At 36.0% G+C, this 13,064-nt stretch overlaps 1 protein-coding gene across 7 annotated transcripts in view; it reads right to left on the reverse strand.

Annotated features, from left to right (window-relative positions):
- Nucleotides 1-13,064, reverse strand: part of Cdk14 (cyclin dependent kinase 14) — a 614,076-nt gene that overhangs the window by 416,885 nt on the left and 184,127 nt on the right. For all 7 annotated transcript variants that reach the window (XM_048785430.1, XM_048785432.1, XM_048785433.1 and 4 more), the window contains one exon: nucleotides 9,434-9,513. In XM_048785430.1, the coding sequence (XP_048641387.1) occupies nucleotides 9,434-9,513 (80 nt within the window). The remainder of the gene's footprint in view (nucleotides 1-9,433; nucleotides 9,514-13,064) is intronic.

A 13,064-nucleotide genomic window follows, 5' to 3' on the forward strand; every position in this document is an offset into this window, starting at 1 on the left:
AAAAAAAAAAAAAAAAAAAAAAACACCTCTCAATTAAAGTGCCAAATTCAGAAGTGTCTAAACTGAGCACAGAATTGCAGAGTCCTAAAGTTATTAATACCTGTGCAAGACACCTAATTTAACTGGTCACCCACTGCATAGAATTAGATGCTATATAAACATAAGGGAAAGGATAACTCAAAATTCTGCTTATAATCTCCTTGTCAATTTAGAAACCCATTATAAGATGATGAATCATTCAAAACACCAATAGTGACAAAACACAAACATGTAAATGAATGGTTTTCCTCTCATTTCCCCAACCCCCAGCTGTGCTCTCAGCTCTCTTACAGAAGGAGCTAGTGCCCTGCAACACCCCATTCTGTGCCTATTCTCACTTGTAGCTTCCAGGAGCATAAGGAAAAGAGCCTTGGCATCAGACACTCGACGAGATTATTTTGAGATTATTTTAACCAAAGATGATTATATACCTATCAAATTGGTTCCACTTGATTGTTGAAGCTATACATATGTTAGATAGCATATGTGGATTAGAAAAATAAAAAACTTCTGGAAGAACTTGGATGTCTAATCAATATTTACAATATTCTGTCTTTGAGTAAATGTGTCTGAAATCCCAACAACCAATGTGGAAGTAGACCTTTATCATTTTATATCTACCCAGTAGCCTTGGGGATCTCCATCATGTCAGTTCTCTCTGCTTCTAACGCAGCAGACTAACTACCAAAGTCTAATTTCTATTCACTGCCCTGCAACAAAATCTATCTCCACAGATCAGGAGTCACTCCATCATCTAGGAAGAATCACATTTTTCTTTAAAAACAACAACAAATGAACAATAACAAAAGAGCCAAATCACCATGGAGAAAGTTCATTTGTCTAAAATATACATAAACTTTAGTAAAAGGAAAGTGATGCATTATCAAAACCTCTCTAACAGTTCATCTTTCTTCTAAGATTTGAAGATGAAATCATGTCTCTGTCCACCATTACCGACAAATGTCTCTGTGAAATTGAGAAGAACAAACACCTATATTGTGGGTTGAATAGTATGACCCCAAAATCCATGCCCACCAGGAACTTCGGAATGTGACTTTATTTGTAAATAAAATCTTCACAGATGTAACCAACTAAAGTAAAGCCATACTAGATTAGGGCAGGACTGAAATTCAATGACTGGTATCCTTCTAAGAAGAGGGTAAGACACAATGATGCATGGAGAAGAAGCTCATGTGAAGACAGGCAGAAATTGGAGTACTGTCACAGAACATCAAAGATTGCCAGGAGCCAACAGAAGCTGGGAAAAAGCAAGTCAGCTCTTCTTCTCTGCAACCTTTACAGGGAGCTTGGTCCTGCCAATACCATAATTTTGAACCTGAAGACTCTAGTGCTATACAAGAATAAACCTCTCTGTTTATGGTAATTTATTATAGCTGCCCTAGAGAAGTCATGCAGCTTCTCAAATATAAATTTTAGATTGGTTAATTGCCAATTGAACCATAATTCAAATATCTTGTGTGTGTGTGTGTGTGTGTGTATAAAATGATTGGAGATATATATATATATATTTGTGTGTGTATACATACATATGTATTCACACAAAAAGGGATTGAACACAGGGGCTTTGCACATGCTAGGCAAGCATTCCATCACTGAGCCACATCCCTAGCCCAACTTTCATTGCTTTTATAAACAAATGTTTTTGCCTTACATTTCCTCCCCACAAACCCATCATTTTGTTTGTTTTTTGTTGCTGTTGCTCACCTTGATGTAGTGAAGATAACTCTCTGCATGAAATGAATAATCAAATGCAGTATAAATTCAAATTTTCTACATAAAATCTATCATAGTATAATGTTTTAGTGTAGACCCTGCAATGTGACTGCCCATGTTCAACTTTTAACTCTACCACAAACTAGCTGTGACCTTATCTGGGTGACTTAACCCCCCCATGCCCAATTTTTCTTCACTTTAAAATAAAAAATAATGGTAGTACATACATAGCACAATTTTGTGAGAATTAAGTGCAACTAGGCTCTGGCTGTGTATGCACAGCATGCAAACACACACTAAACACTATCTAATGATACTGTTCCTGTTTGAATTTGAAATTGTTCCCTATTAGAGTATATTGATTTAAGAATAATCTCCCCTAAGAAAACCATTATGCATTTAAGAATACATGAAAGGAGACAGCTGGTTCCCTTGCCTTCTTATTCTGGGGAGATCTTAGAGGAAATTTTATATTATATAGAGAACACAATATCACAGATAAGAACAAATACATATTTAAAGTTGTTTTAAAGATAGGCTATCGTAAGACATTTCATCCACTGCCTTTTGAACCTTTCTGGTATCTTCTGACCCTTTATCAGTAGACACAAACCATGAGGACACAACATAAGGATTCTAATTTATAATACAAAAGCTGCTACTTAATTTCTCTAAGCTCCTATCAAAGGCAGAATGACTCTCAAAGCACCTAAACCTGAATTAAGTCATTATGCACTCCAGTTTAAAAAGACAAAATGCAAAGGCCCTCTCTGGGTACAAATGTGGGTAAGAATAGGGTTGCCTGCAAGCATTCCCACTGTAGCTAAAAGTTACAAGTCAAAATCTAAATTCCTAAGAGAGCTTGAGAGTAGAAAGCATGCCCCTGAAAGCACTTCACTCAGCATAGTACTCTCCTATTTTGAAAACTTTCTGGTTTTGACCTTTTGTAAATGAAGAATTGACCAGAACAGCAAAAGAGAGGTAAACTCAGATTCAAGTGTTCCCTCTCCATTGAGCAAGCCATGCTGCACTCTTATCAATGTGAATGTGGACAGGCATAGGCCACCACACCTGTCTGCCTTTAAAACACACATACACACACACACACACACACACACACACACACATATATACTCTTTTAAATAAATATTTAAACATATTTTATATCATTTTAATATATTAATTTAAAGGAAACCACATATTGTGTTTGCATAATATATAAAGGGAAATAGTATCATATGACAGATAGCCCAGCTTGTCTCCATCTTCCTGAATACTTCAAGTTCTAACACTAAATACATGTAGGAGTTATGGTGCATGAACTTCTAGAAGTACCAATGGGATAAGATAGAAAAACTCAACAACAGTAATAGCTTTTTCTTCCACAAATAAATAGCAGAACAATAATACTATAAAAGACAGGAATGAGATATGAAGAAAGGAACAAATGTAACTTAAACTGACCCATAGTTTAATTTTTTCACTTGAAGTCTTTTTATCTCTATTAAAAAATCATTTCAAAGTCGGCCTTTATTAGGAAAACCTCAAAATACTTTATTTAAAATACTCTATATAATATGTCATTTTGTGACCAATCCCTCCAAGCCTCCATGATTCTATCATTGTTGATCTCCAGGGCACTCAAAACTCTGAGTTAAAAGAGTCCTTAGGAAACCAAAACCACAAATGCCAAAGAGATGGCACAAACAACTTCTATTTTCTGCAAGTAGGGTTCAAGAGCCCAAAGCTATGAAGTCACAATGGCTGGAAAGTGTCTCCTAAAGCTCCAATGTTCTTTGTGATGTGACTGTGTGGCTATGGAGTTAGCTTCATTAAGTCTTGTTAAGATGAGGTCATCACAGTGTCCCTAATCAAATATGACCGTTGATCATTGTCATTATACAAAAGAAGATATTTGGACACAGACACAGGAGGAAGACCATATGAGAGCACAAGGGAGAAGACACCCATCTCCAAGCCAAGGAGAGAAGCCTGGAACAGACTGTAGCCCTCATGAGGAAGTTCATGCTAGCATGACCTCGGACCTCTAGCCTCCAGAACACTAAGACAACAGCTTCCTATTGTTTAAACCACTCAGTCTGTGGTACTTTGTTACAGCTGCCCTGGCAAAATCGGTCAGGGCTCTTGTCTTCCAATGTGATGAAAGGCAAAGCCAGGATCAATACCTGGGTCCCAGAGTCCAATACCCAGGGGAGCTCCCACCTCATGAGAAGGGCTTGCTGCCAACTCCCTGCTTTCACTCTAAGCTCACTCCCTCAAAACTCTTAAAAGTAACTCTACCATGTCTTTTTCTGCTCTCCTTCTTGACCTCTGTTGCCCTCCTGGAATGATATGGCAAGAGACGCTCACAGATGCCAGTGTCTGTTCTTATGCACCCAGGCCTCCAGAAATGTGGGCCAAATAAATCTGTTCTTTATGTAAAATAATTAAATAAACTTGTTCAACTTCTTAAGGATCATGCTAAATATACACTGCTCATGCAGCACTTTAGTGAACACCACTCCCACATCACCAACAGGACATTTTCATACAGATGTCTCATGAACTCAAAACATCTAAATCCCAAATCAACCACTTCAAAAGGTCAGTAATGACACTATTTTGGAATCTAACAAGGTCTAGGCATAACAATCCCCTCCTCAGACAACTACATGGGCCTTGATTCCATAGTTATATTAAAAAATTCTACAAAATAAAAAATAAACCCCCTTTCAAAGGGATCATTTGAAGATTAAATTGAGTAACAGTACTTTCAAGCTATAAAGTATTAAAAAAAGTAATGTACACACAAACTACTTCCATCTCTGGAACCATTTTTTCACTCATTCAAAATTAGAACTATTGATATTTTCCTCCCATATCATCTATAACCAATAATCTATATGTCTCTGGCATTTTTTCTTCAAAATATCATTTTTGTCCCTGCTTTCTAACAGATCCATAATTTCCAGTCTCTAGTACTTTGAATGACTGATTTATCAGCTTCTAATTTCCTCTGTATTTAATCTATATTGTATCATACTACCAGATTTCTCTTTAAGAATACAGTCTGCTGTATCAGAGGCTCACTGACCCACACAGTGAGGTCCCATTTATGCAGCCCTGCATTCTACAACACAACTGCAGCCTAAGGCTAGTCCCCTGTTCATCTCCCTGCTCAGAATGAAGTCATCTTGCCAGGCAAACCCAGCTCCCAGTGTGCCTAGGTTCACCATATTCTTCTCCCTTGTGTTGCCCTTTCAGGTGTCCTAAGGCCAGTGTTAACAAGTAGATCATCAACAATTTTCATTTTACTCTACTTGCTTCTTCCCTTAAAATGTCCTACAAATGGACCTACCTGTCATAATGGATGCTATTATCATTATGAACTTGCTCTAAACCTTGAATCTAGATCAGCACCCACAGTGAGAAAAGGTTGATTAATTCTAGTACACACCCCACAAGCTGGGGAACAGGCCGGCTGGTCAGTCTCCTGGCCCTCTCCTAATGCCTCACATTCAGGGTCTACCAGAATCAAATTCAATAGCACTGTCCAACTTGTCTTCCTCCACAGTTCAACAAAAACCAACTGATCCATCTCAGCTGGTGGTTTCCAATCCCATCAGGCATAGAACCCTCTTTATACATTTTTACTACTTTGCTTTAACTATGAACTGAAATTCATACTGAATAAGATGTATGCACATGAATAATTTCAAATATTCATAATTTCAAATGTACTAATCTATATCTACATGTAACTAAAACACATGGATATATGTGAAACATATGCAGATATGTATATGAAATTTGTCTTTACTACTATGAAATGAAATTCATAGATAATAGGACATACGCATACATACAATTTAAAATATTGATGTAAATAATTTCAAATATATTTATCTATATATAACAAGAATAGTAAAAAGAAATAAAAAGTTATTTATAATAAAACAGTATATTTAAATACATAAATAGGTACAATTATGTTAGAAAACATTGAGGCATTGGGCTCACACCTACATATAGAATCAGCATAAATGCAACCACTATAAATACAGACTGATCTACAGGTATAACATCAGTGACTTCAATAACACAAGCAGAACTACCATTAGTTATATATTTTCCAAGTTATATATGTAAAAGTTATAAAAGAACATTCAACAAAACAAAATTCATTTTTCTTTTAAATTTACACTGCAGTTATGTTCCTGGGAAATTTGGAATGCAATAAATCTGTACAGATCATACTTTTTGTTTATATTTGAAAGAGTTGAGGGTTATAGCCTCAGAAAAATATAAACAAGTTTTTCACTCTGTGAATGCCTAATAGTACAATCAAAAGTCTTCTGGAACATAATTGTTCATTGTATTAGAACAGTGAATGACAAACTTTTTTCCCTAAAGAGTCGGACTTTACAGAAGTAAAGGGGACCATAAAGTCTGGCACAAGAATATAAGAATACAGCCACAGACAACACATAAATAAATGGGATTGACTGTGTTTAAATAAAACTTTATTTGCAAAAATAGGCAGTAGGCTTCAGGTGCAGCAGGACCTCTCTAGAGTGACTCATATATATTGAAAGGTGTCCAGCTGCCACACACTAAATGTGTGTCAGTTGCACTGTCCTATTATTGTGACAATAAAGATACCTCCTATGGAGCAAGAACCACTCCACATTCATCTCACCACTGAGAATCCTGATCTAAACCATTGCTATGTGCTTGACAACCAGTCCTTTTCTATGCCTGCCTGTAATGCAACTTTTCTTCAATTTACTCTTCACTGTTTAATCTTAATTCTAATTGAGGGCCCAGCCAGCACCTTAGCTCCCTTTCTCTAATGAAGGGATTTACTTAGAAATTAGAATATTTTCAAAATGATTTGACATTGATGTGCCACCATATATTATTCCTCAACTTGTTATCTATATGCTCTGTCTACCACCAGGAAGACAGATTCCTTGAGAGCAAAGACCCTATCTAACACTTCATCATATTTATAGACTCCAGCTTAATGATTTTCTGTAAGTCACGCAATAACTATGATAGAGTGAACGCCATGCTGAATGGTGAGGCTATTCCTGTGAAAGTTCAATAAAGATCCATGAATTCTATAAGATTGTAGTGAATAGAGAAGACAGGACACCATTTCAGATTCCAATAAGAATCATAACAAAAATAAACAGGATGGTGACCTGGTGAGTAAAGATGGGTTGGATAATGGTTAGCTGCTATTTTAGATAAGAAAGCCATAGGAAAACTTCTCTGAAAAGAGATTTAAATTAATACCTGGCATCTAAAAAGATCCAAGGAAGAGCACTATAACCAGGAGAAGAGCATGGGTAAAATCCTTGAAACAGAAACCCCTGTGGCATGAATGAAGAAAAACCAGTCATACAGTATTTGACACAGAGTTTTAAATAAGGGGAGTGATATAATATGATTTAGCTCTTTAAAAAGATTATACTAGTTTCAGAGTAGGGAACAGACAATAATAACTCCAGAGAAGAAGCAGGGAGTTCAATTTAGAAGTGATTGCAAGGAAGAACTGATGATGTCCTGGACTGGGGCCATTATGGTTTGGCTTTTTTGCCCTCCAAAAGCTTCTATTTAATGGAAGTACATGAAGAGGTGAATGATCAGATCACAAGAGCTGTGATCTAAGCAGTGTATCCTAGTGTGAATGAATTAACTGGGTGCTAGCTACAGGCAGGTGGGGCATGGCTGGAAAAAGGAGGTTACTGAGGGCGTACCCTGAAAGGGTTTGACCTCTTCTCCTCTCTCTATGCTTTCCAGACACCTTGAGGTGAGCAGCTTTCCTCTTCCATCCCCTCTATCCTGATATTCTGCTTCACCTAAAGTACAGAATCATGGAGCCAGTTGATTGTGACTGAATCTCTGAAACTATGAGCCCAAATCGACTTTTTCTCATCTTGTTGGACATTTTCATCACAACAATGAAAAGCTTACTAATACAGGGGGTGACACTGAAGAGACACTTGTGCTATATATAAACAGATTTGAGATATCTTTTAGAGAACTAATCAATAGGACTTGACTTGTTGATTGGCTACATTTGGGTAGGATAAGACTGGATGTTGCTATTAGGAATGAAGGAATAATATGGTTTGGGATATGGTGAAAGGACAAAAGAGCTTTTGGGATGTAAGTTTGAGGTAACTGTTATGCAATGATTGATTCTTGAAGATGGAACCACACTTGCATTCCCACAATGAGCCTTGCTTGACAGTGATATATTTTTTAATATATATTATTGGATTCAAGAGGAGATGCCAAGTAGGCAGAGGAATGTGAAATGAGATGGAGACAAGGTCTTAAAGGGATGCATGTGTCTAGGTCATTGTGGCTGCTATTTAAATTCATGAAAGGAATCACCTAGGAAAAAGTACTTATTAGCGTAGGAGGGAAAATCCCCTCCCTGTCCTGAAACTCTCCAAAACTTAGAGGAAAAAGCCAGCACAAGAGGAAAAGGAAAACCTTAATACATCTGTACAGATCATACTTTTTATTTCTATTTGAAAGAATCACAGAAAAGAAAATTTCAACCATGTGCATCTGTTAACAGGATGGTTAAATAAAAATGAGAGCTGTACATTCTGTTTGGTGAGAAGGAGGTAACTCATGAACTTTATAAGAGCAGTCTCAGCTAAATAGGAATGAAGGAAGCCAAACAAATATGAGATGAAAAGAGGAATGAGAAGAGAGAAAGTAGAAAGAGAAAGCAGATTTCTCAGAAATAAATAGTGTAAATTATACTGATAGTTATGAGAAACAAGCCAGGCTAGTGAGAGTGCATGTAGTTCACCAGGACCTTCATACAGGTAAACCACTGATGTTTAACTCATCTGGCTCCACAGAACAAGTAGCTGTGATCTCTTCAATGAAAAATAAACTGAGATCTCAGGTCAAAATAATTTGTACTTTGAAAGATATAGAGATAAAGCTACTAATCCTGAGTTATGACACTGAACTAAAAATTCCCTACAAATAAGGGGTGATATTTCTTTTCAAGCACAGAAACTTTTCTAGGCAGGAACTAATTTCATAAAAATTAAAATCTTATATAGCAACTACATTATAAAAGGAATCTTTAGGAAAATGGCAAAGTAGAGGAAATATTACAATATAAGTCTCCCTAATATATAAAGGTTATATCAATAAGAAAGTCAATAGAAGATACAGTAAATGACATATACAAAGAAATCAAGAAAGAAGATATTCAAATGATTAATAAGATAGCATACCATGAGCTTCTCATTATTAAAGAATTTCCCATAAAACATGAATGTAGAGCAATGTCACACTAATATGTATTTTAGGAGCTCCTCAAACAAAATCAAATATACAGAAGTCCTCAATTACCATCAATGCATAGCAGTATTTTTCTAAACATACATATGGTTACAAAACATACATATATATGTGTAGACATACAGCAGTATAGTCTTGTATTCTTAACATTAATTTGATATAATTTGTTAAGAGGCACTGATATCAGCATACACACACCAATGAAAAATATAAAAATTTAATTTAAAAACTAAGCATATTCTGAGATGTAAAATACGTACGCAGTTACAAACATCATACAAACACAAAGGCACAGACAACAAGTAAAAGTGCCTACCTTCCCTGATTGCTGTGAAAGGGGTACCCTCTTCTTCTTGCAGCCTGATCACCTTCAGGGCTACCAACTTCCCATTTACCCTGAGAGAAACAACAACAACAACAAAAAAAAAAGATGAAAAGTGAAAATATGTGCCTATTAAGGCTCTAATTGTCTTCCTTACCATTTCTATTTTATGCAATTTTGCTTTGAAAATGTCAGTGACTCAATTATACCACCACAGCAAGATTAATTCTGTAAGGCTGGGAATGCTATATCATCATCATAAATATTCACATTTTAAACATTCACACTTGCATAGGCCAAGATTTAATTGAAGTTTTCTGTGATTCACTCTGTTCCTTCCAGAATGAAACTAGTATTTAACAAAATCACCACACTTGACAATTATTCTCAAATTAATGAAAAATCTTGCACCCAAAATAACTTTCTTTGTTTCTCAATAGCTTCCTTCTTTGTTTCTTTTGCTGAAACGTCTGTATCTTCAGTCTTTGATGAGGTCATTCAGTCCCCCAGGACAGAAATCCAACACTTAGCCTTCTCTCCTCTCTCAACATCACCCATTTTGCCCACTTTTTTTTATTTAAGAGCCTTCCATGATTATATTTGATCTGGTTGTGTTTTATATTACAGTATATCATCAAAAAGTTATGAATATACTATTACAAGATTACACAAAACCTATCCAAAGCAGATGGCTCTTCCAGACACATCCTAAATGTGTGTCGGCTCTAATTAAGAGTAAGATTATGCTATAGAGACACCATTTTATCCAGTCAATTCTGTCAATTATTGAAAACATGATTATTCCTATTGGTCTTCTTAATTGCTCTATTTTCCACAATTACAAGACCTACCAGCATACTCAATTTGGTTGGTTTGTTAATTAAAATAGTTTTTTTTAAAAAAAAAAAAAACACATTAAAAATGTGAAGGGTACAAGAAGGTTATCTGGCGAAAAATAAATCTCCCTGCCATACTCTGCTTCAGCCACCTAGCTCTCACCCTCTGGGTCATCATTTACCATTACTCATCTATACTTTAAGGTCCACAGATTCCATAGACATATGTATCACATTAATAATTGTGTGTGCACACACACATATAAGTACACATACACAAATGATAGTATAGAATTCAGAGTACATTGTGTATTGCTTTTGTGACTTAATAACTATTTAGGTTACTTCCTAATACATTTATAGAAAACTATCTCTTGCTTTTGGAAGGCCAGAGTGTATTTCTTTGCATGAGCATAACATACTGAATTCTGGTCCTCTGTTGATAGGCATTTAGCTTGTTCTCAATTTTTTGCTACTCTAATGATGCAATGAAAATTCTTGTATACAAAATTTCATCCATGAAAAAATGTCTGCATGATAAATTCCTAATTTTGATGAATACTGGAAATGTACTCGAGACAGAGGATACCAATTGACCCTTCCCATAGCAAACAAAGAGAGTTCCTGTTCTTTCTCTGTCATGTATGCTATGTGTTATTAATATTTGACTTTGTCAGCCTCATAGATCACAAATTGTTTCTTGTTGCAATTTAGTTATTATTATTTCTTTCTTTTGGGGGGATAGAACTTAAGGCTTTGCATATACTAACCAAGCATTCTACCAGAGAGCTACAACCTCAGCTCTCTTGTTGCCATTTACATTCCTACCAAGGATCTTCAGAGGTTAAAGAAAACATAAAGAAGATCTCCTGTGACCCAGAAAATGCAGCACCTGAGTCTAACATAAAGAACACAGATGCCTTTTTGAAAAAACTACATCTCATTGCTTTTCATTTTCCTCTAAAAATTGTCATAGACATAAAACCCAAAAGGCCAAGAAATTTGTCACAGTCCAACCATCCCAGTGGTATTTGTCATTGAACTGATGGTGAAATCCATTCTTACTGGTACAAGGATCCACAGAGTCATGTCCTGAAGCTCAGAAGTTGTGCTGATTTCTCCTGATTTCAGCTGGGAGGACAGGCCTACTGCCTTGCTGCTCTGCCACCTCTGGTCTTGAGTACATTACCTTGATTCCTCCCATCCTGTGTGTGTCTCAAGTACACAGATGCAGGCAAAACTTTGCTAGGCACGTGGGGTTCAGCTGGAGTCTATACCTTGTGCTCTTCACTTTGTCCTTAGGACTCAGGAGCCTTTGGCAAGGCTTGAGGCTGCAAGTGCTGACATCTGTGCAGATTTTTCTCAGCCCAGCTGAGCTCATCCCTGGCTCCCTGAGGAGGCAGCAACTGATTCCAGGAACTGCTTGGAATTTTCCTCTCATTTACAGATATTTTCCCCTCACCCATTAAACACACAACCTTCCTCCCACAAAGCTTCCCATTTCCCTTAAGAAGAGTTAGCTTGAATGTACTGTGAACTGAATTCTGGAACACAACACAGGAACCTGATACTTCTGAAGATCATGTACTTAAAAACCACTCTCAGCCATGAAACCATGACTGGCCTTTACCACACTGAGCGTGGCAGAGCCTCTAATTGGGTAAGCACTCTTCAAATGAAACTAAAGAAGGAACCCTTGTAAATACTCTCATAGAATAATTTGCATTACTTTCATGGTTAAAAAAAAATTTTGAATTTATTTCCTATAACTGTATAAAAGAACAAAACAAAGGTTCATAGAATACTAATTCTAAAATCTGCATGACTGAACCTACAAGTATTAGTTTTTGTAATAGGTCATGATAATCACAATAGTTGGTGACATTGAGACTTTATCTATCACACATGTGAAACTAAAATCTCCTTGAAATTTATATTATACTATAATAGGTCCAGAAGTAGAGGGGCTGTTTCATTAGCTGATATTTGCCTATTATTTCCTGGCACACAAAAATGTTTAATGAATGAATGTTGACACTGTTCATACACTCATATTTTTTACTCAAACATGCAAAATAAATCAAGAATTAAGTATAAAAATCATTTTCAAAAATTACGGAAATACCAAAACTTTATAAAGCTTTCAACATCTCCTTTCATGTTTTTCTTCATTTTCTTTTCTCTCAGATTAAAGGTGCAGCCTCTTTGTTTTTGATACATGTAGATATAGACAAATTTTCACTTCCAAAGTTTTAGAATTTATAGAATGCTTTGTTAATTAACCTTTTTACACCCAATAGACATGTTTCAAAACATTCATTATCCTTTAATAATCTGAGCACAGACCACTAATCAGCAGCATCCCCTCTTTCCAGTTGCTTCATTGGTTTCCCATTAAGAATCATATTGATCATCAAATTACTCTTTAACCTCACAGTCACTGTAACCTTCTCTTTTCTTAATTAGCTTCCCTCCGTATGTCTGCACACTCACCTACTGCAGCCCCCTCAGCTTTATAGGCTACTGAAAAATCCCAAATTACTGGCTCCTCCTTTGGAAAAAAGTAACATTTCTGAAACTTTCTAACATTCTATTTTTTGTACATATGAATTGGAAATGTCAGTATGACGGGAAATACTTGAAATCCTAAGTAAGTCCTGTTAGTTCTTAATATTAAAAGATATGTATTACATTATGAATAACAAAATAAACATTGTATCTCCTAATTATCTTGTACCTGTAATTTATTTTACGAAGATTCAAAACATGTAATTCAAATGTTGATTTAA

Source organism: Marmota marmota, unplaced genomic scaffold (assembly GCF_001458135.2).
Source record: "Marmota marmota marmota unplaced genomic scaffold, marMar, whole genome shotgun sequence".
Classification (NCBI taxonomy): domain Eukaryota; kingdom Metazoa; phylum Chordata; class Mammalia; order Rodentia; family Sciuridae; genus Marmota; species Marmota marmota.